Consider the following 22845-nt stretch of genomic DNA (forward strand, 5'->3'; position numbering starts at 1 on the left):
CAGAGAGGTGCCCCGCTCACTGTGTGTCACCTCCTGTCCGTTTCCAGACCATATGATTGGCCAGGCACAGGTGGTTCATACAGGTAGCTCCTCCGGAGACTAAGATTGGAGGACTGCGGTCCGAAGCCAGCCTAAACAGAAAAGTTCGGGAGATTCCTCCAGTGAACCCCCAGACAGCTGGAAGTGGAGCTGTGGGCTAAGGTGGTAAAGTGCCAGCCTTGAGCGGGGTGTGGGAGGGGAACCCAACCAAACAACAGCAAAAGCCAAGTGAGAGGCTTGTAGTCAGTCCCCCAAACCAAACACCCCCATATGATTGTATTGCTATTTAAAATAGTAAATTATAACACGCCATTAAATTGTTCTACACGTGAAATTATCTTTCATACTGGAAAAGAAATATGGTCTGGCCATGTAGCCAGCGGAGACGTGTTTCAAGAGTGCACTGCTTAGATTCTTCATTACTAAGCTAAAAGAAAAGCATGTAGATGTATTGGAACGGAGGCTTGTAAACATTTCATTAAATGCTATTTTAAACAATTTCAATGTCATTGACTACAATTCAGGGACACTTAGCTAATGGAAAATTCGGTAGCTGTTTTTATGCTAGCTACCATACTCTGTACTTTATAAATATTAACTTATTTCGATTCTTACAGAGAAGGTATTATTGTTTTCTACTTAATAGATGCAAACATGGTGCTCGGTGTGTTTAATAACCCTGTAGGTCATAGAGCTAGGATATGATAAAACTGAAATTTGAACTCGGGTTTTATCTCTGCAGAGATAAATCCAGAAGCCCACTCCTGGCAGTTCATGTCTGTAATCCTAGCTACTCAAGAAGCTGAGATTGGAAGATCACAGTTAGAAGCCAGCCTGGGCAGAAAAGAAGTCCCTGAAACTCCTCTCTCCAGTTAACCAGCAAAAAGCCAGAAGCGGGGGTGTGGCTCAAATGGCAGAACACCAGCCTTGTGTGAAAAAGCCGAGCAAGAGAACTACGCCAGGAATTCAAACCCCAGTATGGGCACAAAAAGATACATTCGGAGTGTGGGAGCAATGTGGACAGAATTGTCACGGTCAGGCCAGGCACGCAGCAGGCCTGTGCGCCGCCTGCCCGAGGACGCCCCTCACAAGCCAGTGCAGCTCCCCGCTGCGCCTCACAAGCCAGCGCAGCAGCAGCAGCAGCAGCAGCAGCGGTCGCGCCGTCTGGGTGGTCCTTCCCGCCAAGCTCCTCTGTCGGATGCTAGACTTCCTTCCAGCTCCCCCTGCCGTCATCACCTGCTTATCCTCACTTAATCTGTGTCTCCCAGTGGCCCAGGGAGAGCTGCGGCTCTCTTCCTGCCCTCTGCACTGCAGTCAGGATCCGACCCAGGGACAGCACGTCATCACACCTGTCCAAGGAGGGACTGACTTCTTCAGGCAGCCAGGACACTACACCACGCTCTTCATCTTTCCCACCTTGATGAGAGCCCCTCTCTCTCTCTCTCTCTCTCTCTCTCTCTCTCTCTCTCTCTCTCTCTCTCTCTCTCTCTCTCTCTCTCTCTCGCTCGCTTGCTTGCTCTCCTTTCTCCCTCTCTCTCCCCCTCTCTCCCCCTCCCCCTCTTTCCCTCTCATTCTCCCCATTTACCCTCTTTCTCCCTCTTCTCCCTGGGAAGTACTAGGAATTGAACTAGCCTTGAACTCACATCCTCCTACCTTATCCTTCCCTCCCTCCCTCTACTCTCCCTCCCTTTACCTACCTCCCCTCCCTCCCTCCCTCCCTCCTCTCCCTCCCTCCCTCCCTCCCCCTTCCCTCCCTCCCTCCCCTCCCTCCCTCCCTCCCTCCCTCCCTCCCTCCCTCCCTCCCTCCCTCCCTTCCTTCCTTCCTTCCTTACTTCTTTGTGCTGTGCTGGTCCTGGGCACTGTCCCTGAGCTTCTGTTTCTCAAGGCTACCGCTCTACCACTGGAGCTCCACTTCTGGCTTTTTTCCCCCTTTGCGTAGTTTATTGGAGATAAGAGTCTCATGGGCTTGCCTGCCTGGGCTAGCCTGGCACCGAGGTCCTCAGACCTCAGACTCCTGAATACAAGCATGAGCTCCAGCACCTGCCCCTGCACCTCAGCTTTCTGTGCTGGGATTACAGGTGTGCACTGTCCAACAATTTGGAAATGTCCACTGTCTAGCTTCTTTCGTACCATTTGAAGACCCAGTTTTCTAATGATCATAGGAGGAGTCTACTTTTTAATTCACGTATCATTACAATATGCTAAAGTAGAGCATTTTTGCCACAAAATCTTTAAAGTGGAGTTTTGTTCTTAATATTTTTTTAGTAAGTAGTGGCACAAAGAGTTTTAATTCAGATGTCACTTTAGGAATACGACTCATCTTGATCAGTGTCGCCCTTCATCTGTGGCTCCGGCCTCCGCCCGCCCCCCTCCAGGAGGCCCAGCCTGGACGCGGGGGTGGGCCTCTGCCTTTCCAGGCTCTCCTCGGTCCCTGCCCCACAGCCTCGGTCACATGGGGCAAACCACGGGCCCCTCTGCTCCCTGTTCACAAAATACACCAAGTAGCCAGCGTGAGAAGTGAGAGGAAGTGGTTTATCCAAGACGGCATGGCCATTGTCAGAATGAGGACAAACCCACAGCACTTTACCCGTGTTTCAGTCACCTGTGCCCACAGCCTCCAGAGCTGAGCTCAGTAAACCTTCATCTGGTGATTTGCTGTGTACCAACTACATAGGTTTTTAACGTCTCTGTAGAAGATAAGCATGCTGCCCATTTGCTGGCTTCATTACATATCTCTTTAGTTCTCTTGCTTTCAGTTAGTTGTAAGACATTTAAAAAACAAGGTTTAGCTGGGTGCTAGTGGCTTGTGCCTATAAATCTAGCCAATCAGGAGGCTGACATCTGAGGAATGAGATTCAAAGTCAGTCCAGGCAGAAAAGTCTGAGACTTTTACCACTAATTAAGCACCAAAAAAAAAGCCAAAAGTGCAGCTGTGGCTCAAGCGATAAAGTGCTAACCTTGAGAAAAAAAGCTCAGGGTCAGCTCCCCGGCCCTCAGTTCAAGCCCCATGACTAGCACACACAAAAAAAGAAAGAAAGGAGGCTGGGAAGGTGGCTCAGTGGTAGAGCGCTTGCCTCACATGCATGAGGCCCTGGGTTTGATTCCTCAGCACCACATAAACAGAAAAGGCTGGAAGTGGTGCTGTGGCTCCAGTGGTAGAACACTAGTCTTGAGCTGAAGAGCTGAGGGACAGCGCCCAGGCCCAGAGTTCAGGCCCCACAATTGACCAAAAAAAAAAAAAAAAAAGAGCTTGAAGAAAACCACTGTGGTAGGTTTTCAGGTTGCAGATTTGTTTTCAAATGGTGATGGTGGTGATTTGCTCATCATGAAATTTTAGGTACAGTGTACGAATGAGTCTGCCCAGAATGTATTAGCACAGAATCTAGAAATCATGAAGCTCCATTGCTCACGCATCAGGTCAATAAAAGTAAGGGAAAGTGAAGAGCTGCCAGTGCTTTCCTGGTGTTCCAGGAAAGTGGCGGGGGCTGTTTTGAAGGAGGCTGACTAACCCAGAGACATTGTCTAAGCAGTGAAGACTGTGGGCAGAGAAAAGGAAACAGGAATGAAGGCTTCCATAGCCGTTTCTGTTAACTGATTTTAAAGAAAGCCATTATCTGCCCAGGAGGACACCACTAATCTGCAGACTTTCAGAAACTCATCCCCCCCGCCCCTCCCCGTCAGTACTGGGTTTTGAACTCAGGGCCTTATGCTTGCTTAGCTTGCTTGTTTGTGGTCTAGCATGTGCGTCATACCTCTAGCCTTGCATTTGGCTGATTCTTGTGGAGATGGAGTCTTAGCGACTTTGCTGCCCTGGGTTGACTTCTGTCATCCTCTGGATCTCAGCCCCCGCAGTAGCTAGGATTACAGGTGTGAGTCTTTAACACCTGACCACAAACAGGCCTTTCCCACTCTTGTGGGGACCAGAGGTCCACGATCAGGATGCCCTCTCCGTGGGTTCCGGTCGGGCCTTTCTTGTGCACTCACCCTCTCTCTGTGTGCTCACATTGCCTTCCCTCAGCACCCAGGAAAGGCTAGATCCCTGGTCTCTCTTCCCTCTGAGGACACCTGTCCTGTCAGATGAGGGCCCTGTGTCACCTTGCCTACCCCCATTATCTTCTTCAAGCTCCGTCTCTAGCTGGATCACATTAGAGTGAGGCTTCCACTCAGGAATCCGCAGGGTTCCAGCCGAGTCTGTGGCAGCCGGAGGCAGTGGCTTCACTCAGTTCCTTGTTTGCCCCAGACCAGCGTCAAGCAGCTGTATCATGAAGAGTCTGCTCTCTGGCTTCAGCTAGAGAGCTAAATTGTGACCCTGGAATGAGCACAATCACGGGTCCACCCAAGCTGTAGGACTTTGTAGAAAGATAATTTGGTTTATAGCATTGGGATAGAACTTTCTTGTATTGCTTTGTCATTGATCCTATTGATCTTTTTTCTTTACTGTTGATTCCCCCCCTCCCCCGTTTATTTATTTTGTGCCAGTACTGGGGCTTGAACTCAGGGCCTGGGTACTCTCCCTCAGCTTTTCAACTCAAAGCCGATGCTCTACCACTTGAGCCACAGACCCACCTCCAGCTCTTTGGTGGTTAATTGGAGATAGAGTCACACAGACTATTCTGCCCCAGTTGGCTTTGAACTGGGCTCCTCAGATCTCGACCTCCTGAGTAATTTTACAGGTGTAAGCCACCAGTGCCTGCTTCTTTACCTAGTTTGAAGTCTGCTGAAACTGTTCATCAGAATTTGTACATCTTACTCTACTCCAGATCTAGAACCAAGTGTAGCATGGATTAGGAAAGCAATCCATATTTCACAGACTGTTAGAGCGGACACAGGGTGTGATGAGCGGCGGTTTTAACATTCTGATGTATTTGACTTGAAAGGAGAAAGGAGATTCGCAAGATCTGCCCACGCCAGAGGGCCTGGGAGGAAGAGCAGAATGCAGACTATCTGCAGTGTGGTTTCCAGCTCTATTACCTGCCTGCACCACCTTTGAATGAAGTGTAAAGAGGGTTAAAACTTGTGATTTAAGGGGCAGTGCCTAATGCACTGTTTTTAATATGTGTCTCCCCATATACAAAGTGTAGGGCATGTAGGTCTAATCTATAGAAAAATGTATTTCATCCTCTTAGGGTAAGTACAACTTTTGGCCATTTATTAAGACCTCAGAGATACAAACCCGTAGCTCAGTAATTGCTTTCTTGAATCTGCCTTTAATAATTACATTTAGTAAAGCTGTATTGAAAATTAGAGAGGCAGAGACTAATGGAAAACTAGATTTTTCACTGAATTAGAAAGCAAGACAATCCATATATTGACAACACTTCAAGTTGAAACAGATCAGGAAAACTGTTTTGGACTGTTGGTACAAAGAGGTAGACCTGGACCTGATGGGCGGTGGCGTCCGCCTTGCATGGAAGCAGAGAAACTCTAAGAGATTTCATGGAAATTTGCCTGCTGACACAGGAGAGCCCCGTGCTGATTTAGATCCGAGTCATTTGAATCTGTTCAAGCCTGGAATTTCTCCTAGGTGCTAACAAAGAAGTAGAAAATAAAGAATTTTGTTAATGAAGTGGGAATATCTTTGAATAAGCAAAAGTACCGAACTCATTTGGGGGTCATGTGTTGCAATCAGACAGAAGCCAGAGGAGTTCTGCAGTGTTGATCGGGCCAGAAAGTTGATCATTTTAGGTTCATTGTATCACAGGAAATGTTTTGAGAGGTATTCCAATAGTAGATTAAGTGAGTGTTGCTTTGGTATTAGGAAATAGTTGATATCATAATTTTAATTGGATAAAATAACCACTCTGATTTTTCCTCATCTGTCAGATGAAATGTATTTTTTCTTGGTAGCCAAAACAAAGTCAAGTAGGCTCGCTAAGCCCCAGTGTCTCTTCAGGTCAGACCCTGGCCTTAGACTACATATATATCAGCGCTCAACAAACACTTCCTGTGTGCAGTTGGTTGTTTTTTGTTTGTTTGTTTGTTTTTGTTTTTGTTTTTTTTTGGTCCGTCCTAGGGCTTGGGCCTGGGCGCTGTCCCTCAGCTCTTCAGCTCAAGGCAAGAGCTCTACCACTTGAGCCACAGCGCCACTTCCGGTTTTCTGGTGGTTCATTGGAGTTAAGAGTCTGAGGGACGTTCCTGCTCTGGCTGGCTTTGAACTGTGATCCTCAGATCTCAGCTTCCGAATAGCTAGGATGACAGGCGTGAGCCACTGGCACCCAGCTTCCTGTGTGCAGTTTTATCACAAGCTTCCAACAATTCGAGGAGAAGACCGTTATCTGGGCCTGGTTTTGTGTGTCACATCATCAGGGATCTGAAGGGTTTTGTTGTTTTGTGGGTTTGTGTGTGTGTGTGTGTGTGTGTACATGTGTGTGCTGGGACTGGGACTTGAACTCAGGGCCTGGGTGCTGCTTTTTTAGTTCAATGGTGCTCTACCACTTGAGCCACAGCTCCACTTACAGCTTTTTGGTGGTAAATTGGAGCTAAGAGTCTCATGGACTTTCCTGCCTGGGCTGACTTTGAACCACAATCCTCAGATCTCAGCCTTCTGAGTAGCTGGGATGACAGGCGTAAATCACCTGCACCTGGCTGAACCGAATCTTTTAATAATACTCATTGGCTAAGTCTGTTTGCTTACACTATTTGGTGGTAGGATGAAGCAAAAGGAAATATCCAGAAACTAGAGAAGTCAAGTTGGTAGTCTCTTTTGGTCTTTATTTTATATTTGTTTGCTTGCTTGCTTGCTTTGTATGTCTGTTCTGGGGATTAAATTTAGGACCTGAGTGTTATCCCTTAGCTTTTTTGTTCAAGGCTGGAATTCTGCCACTTGAGCAACTCCTGCACTTTTAGCTTTTTTACTGGTTAAGAGTCTCTTGGATTTGTCTGCCCAGGCTGGTTTTGAATCTCAATCAGCAAATTTCAGCCACCTGGGTAGCTAGGCGTGCAGGTCCGAGCCACGGACACCCAGCTCCATTTCTATTCTTTGTACGTATCTTCAGAGTAATTCCTTAGTAGGTCTCATGGACCTTTTCTTCCCCCACATCAGCTCTATTTGAATTTGCTGGACTTTATCTCTGAGCAACAAGCAGCCTGCCTCTGTAGGGTAGTAGTGGTTTTGTGTTCATGTTGGAATGATGCTGTAAAGCTTAGTCTGTAAATCTTCAGCAGCCACTCTGGACATTTGAATACTTTGGACATTAAGAAGGAATGGGGACCCAGCACTGTGCTTCACACCAGCAACTTAGCTGCTCAGAAAGCTCAGAGCTGAAGATTATGGTTTGAAGGCAGTCTGGGCAGTGAAGGCTGTCAGCAAAAAGCTGGAAGTAGAGCTGTGGCCCAAGGGGTACAGCATCAGCCTTGAGCAGAAAAAGCTAAGGGGCAGTGCCCGGGCCTAGAGTTCCAGTCCTAGTGCTAGCATATACATACATACATGCATGCATACGTACATACATACATACAAGAAATGACGAAATACTAATCACTTTTGGAGGCATTAATTCGCTATTCTGTGACCTTTTTTACTTCATCAAAAAGTGCAAGTCTGTGCATCACTCATCATGGGGAACACATGCCCCAAGATTCAGTTACGCTCTGTTTATGTGGACTCTGTGTGTATGTGTGAGTGATGGGGGGGGGGTCATACCTGATTTTCACAGGTGATTTTCCTGTGAATTTCTAAGACATTAATCCTAGAGGGAAGGCTGAATGGAAAGCCGTCCGGCCTGTGCTAGGGCAGCGTGAGTTTTCAATGTCAGTTACTTTAGACTTGGCACAGGCTCCTGGGAACATTTCTACTTTCTCTATGGAGAACACATGTGTCATATTACCAAGGAAAAGCAGCCCATAAGAACAACAATGAACAAAACAAAACAAAAACCCTCTGCAAAGTAGTTATATTTTTGCCAGTGAACAGCTTTTCTTGAATTCATTGTTCTTTTAAAGCAGTCAGACAAATTACGTGATTATGATATATCCTATTAACTAGGAAGTCTCTCTGTTTGGGGTAAAAGAAATCAATACAAGGGCTTTTGGAGTGGCCTTTTCCTCTCTCTCCAGCCGCTTCCATTTGGGCTCAGAAAGGCTGCTCCCAAAGCAGCTGCTGGTGAAGCATGCCTGGCCTCGCCCTGAACGCCCGCCTTTCTCCCGGGGAGGCTTCCATTGTCTAGATCTGGAAGAAGACATAATTGGTTTGATACTCAAAATTGTAAACTTTTTTGATAAATAAACTTAGTATTTAAAGCTGCACAGCTGCGCAGTGTGTGTGTGTGTGTATATGTGTTTTTTAAGTGGCTTAACTTAAGTTGGGAAACACGAGAGACCCGTGGGCTGTGCTGGGACACCATTTCCCACTGCATCACAGTCTTCTGCATGCTGTGTGCTGGGCCTTGCATGGAGGCCGCCATCTCCCCCAGTGCGCCAGTTCTCGTACCCGGCTCCCTCCTCCTCATCTGCACTCATGCTCCTGTTTATTTTCTACATTCGTCCTTTGCTGCCCCCGTACTCGAGTGTAAACCCTTCGGGGACAGGGCTCATCATGTTACTTCGGTGATAGACCAGAGACAACTTGAGCTAGGTCAAGCCATAGGGTAGGTGATGAAAAGATCAGAGTAAATGAATATCATCATTTTGCCTCCAAGCATATTCCAAGAGAGCAAAACCTTGGTAAATATTTTCTTTTTTGTCTGTCATAGGACTTGAACTCTAGGCATGGGTGCTGTCTCTGAGCTCTTCAGCTCAAAGCAAATGCTCTGCTGCTTGAACCACAGTGCCACTTCTAATTTTCTGGTGGTTCATTGGAGATAAGAGCAGACTTCCTTTGCCCAGGCTGGCTTTGAACCACAGTCCTCAGATCTCAGCCTCCTGAGTAGCTAGGATTACAGGCGTGAGCCACCGGCGCCAGGCTAAGTATTTTCTTTTTTAAATCATTTTTGATGTTATTATAATGGTGATGTACAGAGGGTTACAGTTTGGTTACAGTCAGGTTACAGTCAGAGGGTTACAGTCAGATAATGAGTGTATTTCTTTTTTGACAATGTCACCCTTCCCTCACTCTCCCCCAATTTTTCTCCCATGCCTACACACAAGTTGTGTAGTTCATTATTTGCAACATAGTGTCTAGTGAGTACCACTGCTGCATTGGTTCACCCTTTGTCTCTCTATTTACATTTGTATTTCTGTGTAAATAGTTTCTTAAGAACTCAAATTTCTACGCTGGGCTCCATTGGTTCACACCTGTAATTGCCGCTAATCCAGAGGCTGAGATCTGAGGATTGCAGTTTGAAGCCAGTCCTCGCAGGAAAGTCTGAGAGACCCCTGTCTCCCAAAGCTGGAAGTAGTCAAGTTGTAGAGTGCCAAACTGGAGCAAAAAAGCCAAGTGAAAGTAAGAGGCTCTGAGTTCAAGCCCCAGCCCCAGCCCCAGCCCAAAAAGTAAATAAATGACTCGACTTAAAATTGTGGGTTTCTAAGGGCAGCGGAGGAGCGCCCCAGAGTCTGAGCCTCTCTAGCCATTCTTTTCCTCTTCTGGATTCTGCGGCAAACCTGCCAGTTAAAGTGCTGGCTTTGGGATGCAGCCTCACGGCACCAGACCTAGGACGTATTTCCCATTCAGCTCAGGAGATGGACGCCGCTTTCATTGTTCCTGGTGCTGGTTGAAAGGATGAGGCCCTGACACCAAAGGGAGGCTCTGTAGCCCACTCCCCGGCCACGTCCAGCCCAGCCCATGGCCAGGCTGGGCTGCATCCGGTGCTTCTCTGTTTGCCTGATTCCATTTCTGGCTAGGGTCTTGAAGAAGAAGAATTAGTAAACTTTTCTCCCCTCAAAAATAGTTGAGATAGGTGTGTGATATCTATATCTATCCATCTATCTATCTATCTATGGAGAGAGAGACAGAGAGAAAGAGAGAGGGAGGGGGAGAGAGAGGGAGAGGGAGAGGGAGAGAGAGAGAGAAAGAGGGAGAGAGGTGGTGGTCATGAGGCTTTAACTCAGGGCCTGGGCACACTATCCCTGAGCTCTTTCACTCAAGACTAGTGCTCTACTTCTGTGAGCCACAGCTCCACTTCTGCTTTTCTGTGGTTCATTGGAGATGAGTCATACACACTTTCCTGCCCGGGCTGGCTTTGAACCATATCCTCCGATCTCAGCCTCCTGAGTAGCTAGGATTACAGATGTGAACCACCATTGCTCAGCTCATAGAGTATATTTTGATCAGAAGAACTCACTTCATAGCTTTCCACTGTATATATTTTTAGAAGAAAATATTTTTCATTAATACACCAATGAAAAGTAGATTTTTAAAGCAATATAAAAACATTGATTAAATTGATAAATGTTCCCTACTGATTTAAAACTGAGGCTTGAAGTGGAGTGTTTATAATTTAAAGAAGTATAAATATACAAACAGGCTTTATGTTTGATGATGATTTCTGGTCTTCTGCTATAGATATATTTATGTATAAGACAGGAATGATTAGCCAGAGGGAGCTATTCTGGTAGTAAAATTGTTTCCTTTCTCCATTTGGTAGTAGTTCTTACTTCTATAGTTCTTATGCAGAGTAACCACGTTTTCTCCACTTTGATGTTCTATCATCTTTATCTACAGTTAGTTTTTTTTTTCTTTTCTAAAAGGACAATAAAACAGAACATTAGGACACCAATGAACTGGTAATGCTTGCTACTCAGGAGGCTGAGAGCTGAAGATCAAGGTTCAAAGCCAGCCCAGACAGGAAAGTCTACCTCTAGTTAACCACCAAAAACCTGAAAGTGGAGTTGTGGCTCAAGTGGTGGAGTGCTAGCCTTGAGCAAAAGAAAGAAAAACCTCAGGGACAGCATTGAGTTCAAGCCCTAGGACCAGCACAAAGAAAAAAAAAAAGAATTAGAAAAGCACAGTGAGGCAGATCTGTAAGGCTGAGAAGGAGAACCATGTGTTCAGAGCTATGCTGGGCTTCATATCAAGTTACAGATCAGCGTAGTTACAGACCCCAACTCAAGTAATCAAATCTCTCTCTGTCTCTGTCTCTGTCTCTGTCTCTCCCTCTCTCTCTCTCTCTCTCTCTCTCTCTCTCTCTCTCTCTCTCTCTCTTTCACACACACACACACACACACACACACACACACACACACACACACACACACACACACCTTTCTGCTCCCCTAGTAGCAGTGGGCGGAGGAACACAAGAAATTCAGTTTAGCAAATAATCCAGTACTTTTTCGTTCATCGTGCTATTTACAAATTCTCAGCAACACTGGATCACATATCAGCGCTTGCAACAACAGAGCACCTGCTAGGCTTCCCCTGACCCGACCCAAACATTATATTTTCATGAGCATTTCACAATATTTCTCATCCCCTCTTCCCAGTCTTGACCCACTGACCCCAAGAATCAAGAAAATGTCATGTTAGTGCCTACTAATTAGAGCCCTTTCATGTGGCCTTTCAACCTCCTGGAGGTAGAGACTCAAGCTGTCACTCATGTCACTGGGGGAAAATGAGCCTTACTCCAGGTCCTCTGTGTTGCAAACTACCCCATCAGCCCAGCGGTGACTAGAGATGAATATGCAGGTTAGGGGAAATTAACCTAGCTGCTGTTGTATTTGCATGATCGCTGGGCAGATGATACGGCGCTACCTGGACTGAAATCGCCGTGGTGAGGGCCCGTGCAGGCGCTGGCTCTGGACGGGGGCTGCTCTACCGTCTCTCCCATCCACACCCTGTCCGGCATGCTCATTCATTTGGTTCCAGTGCTCATTAATCAGCGCTGTTGGGCCAAGGTCTCCTGAGCCTTCAGGGTTGGGGAGAATCAGCTGCTGTAATTAGAGCGATGAAATATATCATGGTCACAAACTTACCCCATCAGACAGTGGAAGGTTCTGAACCAGTAGAATTAATCTCGCTTTAATTTTGTTTTAGGTGTTTAAGATAGAAGTATTCATGAATGGAAGAAAACATTTTGTGGAGAAGAGGTACAGTGAATTTCATGCCTTGCACAAAAAGGTAAACTTTGTATTTTGGTTTTTTTCCTCTCTTTTCTGTATGTGACATGTGTAATGCATGCGAAGACTCCAGTCTGTGGTTCTAAGAGCATTTTTGGTACTGGCACTGGGGCTTTAACTCAGGATCTTAGCTTTTTCATTCAAGGCTGATGCTTTGCCACTTGAACCACAGCTCCACTTTCAGAATTTTGGTGCTTAATTAGCGACAAGAACCTCACAGACTTTCCTGCCCAGGCTGGCTTCAAACTACAATCCTCAGATCTCAGCCTCCTGAGTAGCTAGGATTATGGGTATGAGCCACTAGTACCCAATCTGCATGGGTTCTTTGTTGTGACATAGATTTCCTTTTGAAATGACCTTTCACTCTGTTGAGTGTCATTTCTGAGCAGGTTGGCTTACTGTTAAGATTGCTTATATAGGAGCTGGGAAGGTGGCCCAGTGGTAGAGTGTTTGCCTTGCATGCATAAGGCCCTGGGTTCGATTCCTCAGTACCACACAAGCAGAAAAAGCCGGAAGTGGCACTGTGGCTCAAGTGGTAGAGCACTAGCCTTGAGTTGAAGAGCTGAGGGACAGCGCCCAGGCCCAGAGTTCAGGCCCCAGGACTGACAAAAAAAAAAAAAAGATTGCTTATGTATGTAACTCTGATGTATGTGCTATTTGCAGTGTATTGTGTTAGAAATCAGAGGGTCAGAAAGAATAAAGATCAGACCCTGTTTTACCCAAGTGTGTACTTCATGTTCTTTACTAAAAACAAAACCAAACCAGAGCGGGCAGGGGAAACACATGACCACTAATGGAATTCAACCTACATGTTCCTGGCAAGCATCACACCCACGAGCTCATTTTCAGGGGCCGGGGACCTAGGAAGAAGAGACTGTGGCTCAGCCCGGTCATGACGGATGGCTCAGTTCTAGGCTCTGTATGGTCTTTAAGCAGTTGTGCAGAGGGTTTCATTCAGTGTGTCACTCGCAAATGCAGTGTGTCTTGATCATGTCACCCCTTCATCCTCCCCCCCACCCCCCGTTCCTCCCTAAGCTGTTTGCTAAAAGTCATAGATGGCAGACACAGAAATGCAAAAGGATAACTAAGCTCAGAGACAGGGCCACTAATGGCGAGAAATGCATACTTTTTAATCTTTTACCAACATTTAATTTTTGAGGGCTGTAAATTATTGTCACGGCGCTGCAGTTGTTTTAATAACTAGAGATACCTCATAAAAAATTACCCATGTGAGTGATTTTACTGTTTTATTTCTTTAATGTGTATGTAATATGTACCACTTGATTTTCCAGTTAGTGCTCCTGCCATTCTAGTATAGAAGTATACTCTATCCATCTACCTACCTACCTACCTACCTACCTACCTACCTACCTACCTACCTACCTACCTATCCATTGTGATAGGTTGAATTGGACACTGTCTCTGAGCTTTTTTGCTCAAGGTTAGCGCTTTAACACCTGAACCACAGCTCCCCTCCTGGCTTTTTTGGAGGTTAATTGGAGATCACAGACTGTCTTGAACCACCTTCCTCATCTAACTTCCCTCCCATACAACTAGGGTTACAGGTGAGGCCATCCATGCAAGGCTTCATTCTCCCTTCTGTTAGTATTGCTCTAATTATTTCTAATTCTTGTCTTCTTGCCCATCCCTGTCTGATGACTAGTTTTCCTAACGCACTATTTCATCTCCATTCTCTCCGAGTCCTTAAAACCCAGCCAGAGATGGCCTGCTGCCTTGGCTACTCTGCATCCTCAGAGTAATCCCCTCCACCTGCAGCTCCCCTCACAGAGCTTTCTGTCCACACAGCCCTCTCTCACTTCCCCTTCTCATTGTGAGAATGCAGGCCCAGAACGATTTAGATCCCTCCCTCCCTCCCTCCCTCCCTCCCTCCCTCCCTCCCTCCCTTCCTTCCTTCCTTCCTTCCTTCCTTCCTTCCTTCCTTCCTTCCTTCCTTCCTTCCTTCCTTCCTATCTAGCTTGATCTCAAGAGTCACATGCTTGGCTCAACTAATGCTCTATTGCTCGACTCATGCCTTCAGCACTGCCTTTTGCTGACTATTTTGGAGATGGGGTCTTGAGGGCTTTTCTGCCTGGCTTGAAAATATTGATCCTCCAGATCTCAACCTCCTGAGTAGCTAGGATTTCTCTAGATGGGACTTGTGGGTGTCAGTCAGATCCTTAATTAAATCCCATGTTCTTCCCCTGGTGAGCAAACTCCTTGATTCCAGACAGGGGGTTCTCTAGCATCTAACACAACCCTTATTTTGTCTGTCTGAAACCCCTTACAAACTAGCCTCAGTTGTTACTGTTTCTCCTAAGAACACTGAGTGTCAGCCATTCTTGTCTCTCACCCTGCACACTGTGTCTGCTAGGCTGAGTGCTATTTGTGCTCTGATGTGTTCAAACAAACCAGAACATTTCGGTTTCTCCTTCTTGGGCTAGCTCCTTTGTTCCTAGTCTCTCTTCTTTGAACTCCTATCCGACTTCAAATACAAATTTCCATGTAAGAATTCAAAATTAGATCTTAGGATAATTCAGTCCTAGTTATCCTTTCTGTGTTGAATTAGAAGATACCTTTTCTTAAGCAATACTAGAGTTTGAACTTAGGACTTTGTGCTTTTGAGGCAGGGACTCTACCGCTTAAGCCATACCTCCAAGTTCTCTTGGCTCTGGGTATTTTTGAGATAGATTTTGCTGAGGCCGGGCTTAGTGACACTGCGTGCCTTCGCTGGAATAAGACATAGCCCCAGGTCGTCTTCAATGGAGATGGAGTCTCTCCAGCTTTTTTTTGCCCAGTCTGGCCTGGAACTACCACCCCTGTGGAACTGGGACAACAGGCACACACCTCTGCACACGCCTGTGGTTTGAGAAGGGGTCTTGGGAACTTTTTGGCCTTGAACATTGATCCTCTTGAGTAACTGGAACTATCGGTGTGAGTCATCACAGCTGATACTCTGTGTGTGTGTGCATGCGCGTGCACGCTCACGCATGTGCGCGTGCATTTTCGGTTGTCCTGGTCCTTCAAGAGCCAAGTCATTTACCATCGTTAATGACAGTAGATAGAAAGCACTGTACCTATAGAAGCCCTGGTCTCATGCAAGGCAGGAAACCTTCCCCGCAAATCCACCCTTATTCACAATTTTTCATGGAAACCCTTTGTGGGTGTGTGTTTTGTTGGTTTTTGTGCTAGTACTGGGGCTTAAACTTTAGACCTCACATATTCCTTTAGCTTTCTTGCTCAAGGCTGGCTCTCTAAACTTGAACCACTTCTCCACTTGTGGCTTTTTGTTGGTCAATTAGAGCTGTGAATCTCTTTGGTTTGCCTGCCCGGGCTGGCTTTGAACTGCAATCCTCAGATCTTAGCCTTCTGAGTAGCTAGGATTACAGGCGGGAACCACCAGCTGCCTTCTTGGGATTTGAGTCCTGTTGTGCATTCTCTTCTGTTCAATGAAGTTCTTCCGTTTAAAAAGATCCAGAAAACTGTTGGATGACATCAGACCAAGATTGCTCATCCTTGCTCTGTTTCTGAAGAGATCCCCAAGAGAACAAGGGTTGACTGTGGGGTGGGGGGCACAGAGAGTTAGATATTACCCCCAAATGCCTATTTCTTTAGACTTGGTGCTTTTCTGTTCTTCTCAGGGCTGGGCTGGAGGTAGGTATTTCTGATCCTTTCTGGGCAGGCGGGTCTGCACGGGGCAAGTTCAGGGAAGGGGGTTTGTGAGGGTATCATGGGATCTGCTATTATCTGCGTGGCTCAGAAGGGCCCCTTGCCTGGCCTCCGCATGGCGGGAAAGTTAATCATGTGTTCGGGTGGCAGAGGGGTATTTATCTTGGACGCAGCTGAGCCCTGCTGGAAATGCATTGTCTGGGGTTTGTCTCATCTGCAGCCATCCATTACTCACCTCCACCGTGTCACAGCCCCGCTCACCTCCCCTTCCTCCAGTGTCCTCAATGGGAAGAAAAGGGGAAAAGCTTCCCGGGTTCTGGGGTTGCAGCTTCAAGACAGAAAAAAAAAAAAAAAAAAAAAGGAATCACAGGAGAGGAGACAGATTATGGAGTTGATTTCTTTTTAATTTTCAAAAAGAAGATAACATTGCGTTTCAGTCGTTGGGAAGAAGGCTTTTTTTTTTTTTGGTCGGCCGTGGGGCTTGAACTCTGGGCCTGGGCGCTGTCCCTCAGCTCTTCAGCTCAAGGCGAGCGCTCTACCACTTGAGCTACAGCGCCACTTCCGGTTTTCTGGTGGTTTATTGGAGATAGGAGTCTCACGGTCTCCCTGCCCGGGCTGGCTTTGAACCGCGATCCTCAGATCTCAGCCTCCTGAGTAGCTAGGATTACAGGCGTGAGCCACCAGCACCTGGCGAAGGCTTTTTTTTTTAATGTTCCCCTTGATGTTTTTTCTTTATCACCTTCAAGTGGTTGTCCAAAGGCGTTTCCGTGTGTTTTGTGTTGGTGCCAGGGCTTGAACTCGGGGCTGACATGCTGCCCCTGGCTCAGGCCGGCGCTCTACCAGCTGAGCCACACCTCCCGCCGTCACTTTGATTGCTGGCCCATGACCGTGACAGCCCTCGGCCCCCCAAGGCCACCCCAGGGCCCCTCACATGGCAGCGGCCCTGTGGAAGCAGCAGTGTGCCAGGCCTGAGCTTGGAGATGCACAGGCCTCCGGCCTGCCACCCGCAGCCAGGCCGCTCTGCAGAAACCCGGCTCCTTGAGCTCGGTGAGCTCTTGGCTTCTCAACGCTCCCGAGATACGCAGACGCCCCGCACACAGACCCCATGTGCCTGCTTCCTCCTCTCCACTCCGGCGCATGGGCACATGGTCCACTTAAATCTCCAAACAGAACCACTGACTCCCTTATGTAACAAGTGGCCTGTGGCTTATAGTAGCCGCTCAGCTTCCTTACACATTGAAGACAGTTGCTGTTTTTGCTAGTTTATTTTTTCCCAATTTTTATTTTTGATCGTTCTTTTAAAGGTAACGCACAGAGAGGTTACAGTTACATAAGTCAGGTGGAGCTCATTTCTTGTTGAACGATGTTACCCTCCCCTCGCTCTCTTCCAGTGTTTCCCTCCCACCCCCACCCACAAGTTGTGGAGTTCATTTTCAACGTGGTGTACGCTGAGTGTCACTACTGCATCTCTTCACCCTTTGTCCCTCCATTTCTGTGCCCCCCTTACACTCCCAAAGATTGACAAATGAACAAACAGAACAAAAGGAAAGCAAAAACAAAGGATAAAACCTCTTGTTTCCGTTTCCTGGAGGCCATTTCCATAAATACTACCTAATATAATCACAGGCACAGACAGAGGCACGGTGCCTTTGTGTCCCTTCCCTAAGTGTATCCTCCTTTGGTCTCACTGAGTGTGAATGTTTAGAGTCCATATCATTTATCACGCCCCCATGTATTTACATCTAACTTCTGCATCTGAGAGAAAACACACTTTAGCGTTTTGAAGTTATGTGTTAAATTATCTTTAAGTAAGGACCAATGGAGTTACCATTCAACAGCTCAGTCTGGGAATGCAGCGCATCTTGATTGGTGTCACCCCTTTCATCATTCTCCTCCAATCTCCCAACCCCACGTTCACCGCCCCCCCAGTTCTTGTAATTTCGTAGACTTTCCATTGAATATCATAACTGTATTCTTCCCCACTTCCTGTCTTCCTTCCTCCCCTCATTCCTCCCTTCCCTAACCCCTCCCATCTTTTGAGAACTAGTTTTCTGGTATTCATTTCGTTGGACTGTGAGTTCACTTTTCTAAGGAGTTACACCATTTGAATTCCTCCTGCTAGCCCCACGCTTTGATTAAGACACTTGCATACAATCCTGTCTCATGCCAGTCAACCTGGAATGGGATTTTTTTTTAAATCAAAATAAAAGCAACAGTGACATAGTCTTCCCGTGTGTGTGTGTGTGTGTGTGTGTGTGTGTGTGTGTGTGTGTGTGTGTGTGTGTGTGTGTGTGTGTGTGTGTGTGTGTGTGTGTGTGTACTGGGGCTTGAACTCAGGGCGTGTGCTGTCTCAGGATTTTTGCTCAAGGCTGACACTGACACCTGAGCCACACCTCCACTTCTGGCCTTTTGCTGGCTAATTGGAGATAACAGTCTCACAGACTTTCCTGCCTGGGCTGGCTCTGAACTTTTATCCTCAGATCTTAGCCTCTTGGGTCTCTAGGATTACAGTCATGAGCCACCAGCACCTAGCCTAGAGTAGGATTTTTTATCTAAAAAAAGACTTCAAACAGGATTTTGTTGTACTGAATTTACGTCTGCCTCCCAAGCGCTGGGATTCTAGGCTCCTGTCATGAAGCTTACCCCAAATAATTTTATTAAAAGTAAAGAATTTGTTTCTTAGCTTCTTATAGTTTTCTCTCCTGTGTTCAATATTTAATTTTTGTAAAAATAATTTTGTTTTGGAATGTCAATACCAGTAAATACCAAAACACCAACTCTTTTCTTGAAACATCTAAGTAGAGAATTTTTGACAGTATGTCAGTATAATTGTTCTGTTTCTCCCCCCCCCCATGGGGTATAACAATGGTTTACTTTCTTTTATTGACCTTTTTTTTCCTACCAAATAATGTCATTAAAATTAATAGACCCCCCCCTTCTCTCTCCTTTATAGCTTAAGAAATGTATAAAAACTCCAGAAATCCCTTCTAAGCATGTTAGAAACTGGGTACCAAAAGTCTTGGAGCAACGGCGACAAGGTTTGGAGACCTACTTACAGGTAAGATGCATCCTTAATTAATATCATATTGCTTACATAATCATATCATACTCCTTTTTCTCAAGACAGATGAGTGTCATATAAAACATACCCAGCGACTAGCAGTTCTGAATTAAAATGAAGGACTTTTTTTTGGGTGCTAGTACTGGGGTCAGAACTTGGGGCCTGGGGCCTGCCTTGTTCTTTAGTTTTTCTTCTCCAGGCTGGTGCTCTACCATTTGAGCCGTAGCTCCACTTCTAGCTTTTTGCCCAGGTTGGCTTGGAGCAGCAGTTCTCAGATTATGGATCTGAGCCATGGGCACTCAGTTAAGATGAAGGTATTTAAAATTACAAATATATGATTGGCTTGATCGTTTAGCTGTTATTAAGTACCATGTAAAGACTGCCTGGGGGAACTGACAGCTGGGTATAGAAGGAAAAGCTTACATAGAGAGGATCCGTCCATCTTTCAGTTCAGCTCTACAGAGTACTTTGGTTTGTGGAAAAGCAACTTTGTTCGGGGCTGGTTGATTAGTGGGAGGAGCAGGTCTGTGGATCCCATTGAGAATGTGTGCGTCATCGGGTCCCTGCTGCAAGGCCCTCTTCACTGAAAATAGACGGCCTTCGAAGGCTCTGTCCCAGCAGAACTGCCTGAGTGCCAGGAGACAGAGCCGATCTGTCAGGTGACGACAAAGCAAGGGGAAGAGTAGGAAGCATGTGGGCTCTTTGCCTCTGAACGCCTGAAGCCCGTAGTGCAAGGACTGTGTGCAGGCTGTAGCTACGCAGGCCCTGCGGTGTCCTGTCCCAGCGCACTCGAGAAGGGACCTGTGAACGTGAGGTGCGCAGGGCAGGGGCGGGAGAGGCTTCACCTCTCAGAAAAGGATAGCTGGAGCTAGGTACAGTGGCTTACGCCCATAATCCTCACCACTCAGGAGGCTGAGATCCAGAGGATTGCTGTTGGAGGCCAGCTTAGCCATAAGTCCATGAGACTCCATCTCTAATTAACCAACAAAAGGCTGGGCTGGAGGTGTTGTTCAAGTGGTAAACTACCAGCTCTGAGCAAGAAAGCTCAAGGCCCTAAGTTTAAATCCCAGTACTTGCAAAAGAAAGAAGAAAAGCTGGGTGCCCGTGGCTCATGCCTGTCATCCTAGCTACTCAGGAGGCTGAGGTCTGAGAATCGCAGTTCAAAGCCAGCCCAGGCAGGAAAGTGTGTGAGACTCATCTCCAATAAATCACCAGAAAACCAGAAGTGGCGCTGTGGCTCAAGTGGTAGAGCGCTAGCCTTGAGCAGAAGAGCTGAGGGACAGCGCCCAGGCCCAGAGATCAAGCCCCATGACCGACAAAATAAAAAAAAAAAAAAAAGGGCAGAAGGGAGGCGAGAAGAGGTAACTTTATCAAAGAGCTTCCGATTCGACTCGACCTTCTAAAATTGTCACGCTCACATCAGAGGCGTGCGGACCAGGACTGTGTCTTCCTTTAATGTCTCTTTATGGTGTGTTCGTGCCGGCACTGGGGCTGGAGTTTAGGGTGGTGTTTTCACTGAAGCGTGATGCTCTGCCACTTGAGCCACACCTTCATTTCTGGCTTTTTGCTAGTCTGTTGGAGATAAGAGCCTCCTGGACTTTGCCTCTGGGCTGGCTTCGAATCTTGATCCTCAGCTCTCGCCTCCTGAATGGCAAGGATTACGGATGGGTACACTGCCTTTGAAGTCTTCGTGGTGGTCTGTGGTGAGCTGAAGGGTGGGTTCTTTGTATGAGGGCAGTGGTGGCTGCGTGAAGCTAGTTTGCTGTTTCCGCAGAGCTTCTGTGGGTGGTTGGCTGAGCCGCCAGGGATGCTTGACGGTGGGAAGAGGCTGGCTGCACAGCGAGTCTCTGGTGGCAAAGTCACAGCACTCAATCCCTGCTGCTTGCCTTCATCCGGGTCCTTGCAGCGTCCAGGCAGCAAGGATAGCTTTGCTCTGAGGACTGGCAGCGGTCTCTGCCCATCCACCTTCACTGAACTCAGGGGGCCAGAGGGAGCTCCGCCCAAAGGGACCGCAAATCACAGGGCGCGTGTGTGGCCGTGTTCCTGGAGATTCTGTGGATGCAGCTAGACTTCCATAGCTTCAGGCCACACTTCAGAGCAAGAGACAAACCGAAAGCCCCCCAAAGCAGACTTCGGAAATTGCAGGCAAAGGCTCCCAGTGCATGTTCTTCATAATTAAACCCAACAGGTAAACAATGCGTTTGCATTCGTAAGCCAGATTTTCCACAGATATTGTATATCTTGCGCTCTCGCCCTCGTTCCGAAGCCAGCGGTCTCCTCCCCACCCCCACGCTGGGGTTTGACACATGACTTCCATTAGGACTCAGTGTAAACACTGTGAGTTTGTTTGTACTTTGGACATGAATGTGTGGGTACAATCAAAAGCCCGCAGAAGAGTTTGTGGTGACACTCAAATTGAGCTTAGAATTTTCTACTCGCAGAAATCGGGTTTGAAAGATGTGGTTGCAGGGTAGAGAGCTGGCTTCCTGCTGCGCCTTTAACATCCAATTCCACATCCTCCGAGTTCCCCGCTGAGATCAAGGAGGGCGGGGTGAGTTCAGGAACATTCTTCTCTCCCTTCTCTACCTGGCTCTGTCTGCAGGCGGGATGAACATGACTGCTTTAGTCATCTCAAGTGGAATGCAAAATCCTGACACGGGTGTCATTGCTTGAGTCTGAGGACTGAAGTATTCAATATGATAGCTAGAGCTGGGTCTGGCTGCTCTCATCTGTAATCCCAGCTACTCCCGAGGCAGAGATCAGGAGGATCCTCAGTTCAAGGTCAGCCCGGGTAGAAAGTTAGCAAGACCCCATTTCACTACACTGACAGCTCTTGTGAGCACCTGTCAGCCTTCTTTGTGATAAGCACTGCCAGGCACTCAGGGTCCTGCCGGTGACCAACCACAAGTGATCCCAGTTATTTTATCCATTTCTCTTGCTGTGTGCCGGGTGAGCTTCACCTGGATGCCAGGGGAAGGGCAGGGTCTCTTCCACTCGAATGGGCAAAGAAAGAGGTTTGTCTGCATCCCAGTGCACTGTGGTCAGCTGAAGCCTAATTCCTAAAGCTGGGGGGGGGGGGGTGGGGGGGGTAATCTGGGAGCTCCTCCTGAGACACAGGGAGTGTTCCGGGGTGCACAGAGAGGCAGACAGCTAGTGCCTGGAAAACCTTGGAAGAAATGGCATTGATCAAATGATTGCACTCACAAATCGTTATGTGTGCGGAGTCGGACACCCTTTGTACAACTACTTCAAGGTAATTTTTAAGAAAGAAGAACACGGCCCTCCTTTTCTAAGTGGAGTGACTTTCCCAAGGGCCTGGAAAGGCTGAGACGGTCCTGAGGCTGGAGCTAAATCACCTTCCTGAAGATTCAAGACAGTAAGTTTCAGGTGTCCTGGACATTTCATATCCGCAGATGTCCCCTTCCCTGTTGTTTAGAAAGTCCAAAATAACAGATGACTCACGAATATACTTTTCATTCAACACTTTCTATTATTACCAGCGAAGTGTGGAGCTGGAACACCAAAGGATATAGCTCTCGTTTACTACTTTCTGAGGAAGAGGCGAGAAGTCTCTTTCTCTTTGCATATATGAAGTGTATGGGGGGAGGGGCTCATTGTGACAGTCCCACACGTGTCCACAAGAGATCCTGATCAGTCATTGAGTTGATTGATGTTTTCATGGTGAACCTTACATTTCAGGAATAAATCTCGCTTGGCCATTGTGTGAGTTTGTTTTTGGCATTTCAGTGAGGACTTCTGTATTCACGTTCATAAAGGATATTAATCTACAGTTTTCTTTTCCTGTATTGTTGGCGTCTGGTTCTAATGCTAGCCTGATAGAGGATATTTTTGGAGAAACTTGAGAAGGATTGATGTTAGTTTTTAAATTATTTAGTAGAATTCTCCGTAACACCTTCAAGTCCAGGGCCTTTGTCGGGAGATTTGTTGTTTTGTTTTGCTCTAGGTTTGTTTCATCTGGTTTTTGAGGCAGTTCTTAACCATGTAATCCAGGCTGTTCTGAAACTAAAAATACTCCTGCCTTCACCTCCTGAGCGCTGCGATTCCAGGCTTGCACTACCACACTCGGCTGT

General features: G+C 47.0%; 1 protein-coding gene across 4 annotated transcripts in view; it reads left to right on the plus strand.

Moving 5' to 3' along the window:
- LOC138819717 (sorting nexin-24) overlaps positions 1–22845 on the plus strand; it is a 100967-nt gene that overhangs the window by 36475 nt on the left and 41647 nt on the right. For 3 of the 4 annotated variants that reach the window (XM_070011258.1, XM_070011259.1, XM_070011260.1), the window contains exons 2-3: positions 11945–12028; positions 18647–18751. In XM_070011258.1, the coding sequence (XP_069867359.1) occupies positions 11945–12028; positions 18647–18751 (189 nt within the window). Of the gene's footprint in view, positions 1–781; positions 1016–11944; positions 12029–18646; positions 18752–22845 lie in introns of all 4 variants that reach the window. The other variant, XM_070011257.1, reaches the window with a different exon arrangement.

This window comes from Dipodomys merriami, unplaced genomic scaffold, assembly GCF_024711535.1.
Source record: "Dipodomys merriami isolate MVZ:Mamm:240054 unplaced genomic scaffold, mDipMer1.0.p SCAF_81, whole genome shotgun sequence".
Lineage (NCBI taxonomy): Eukaryota > Metazoa > Chordata > Mammalia > Rodentia > Heteromyidae > Dipodomys > Dipodomys merriami.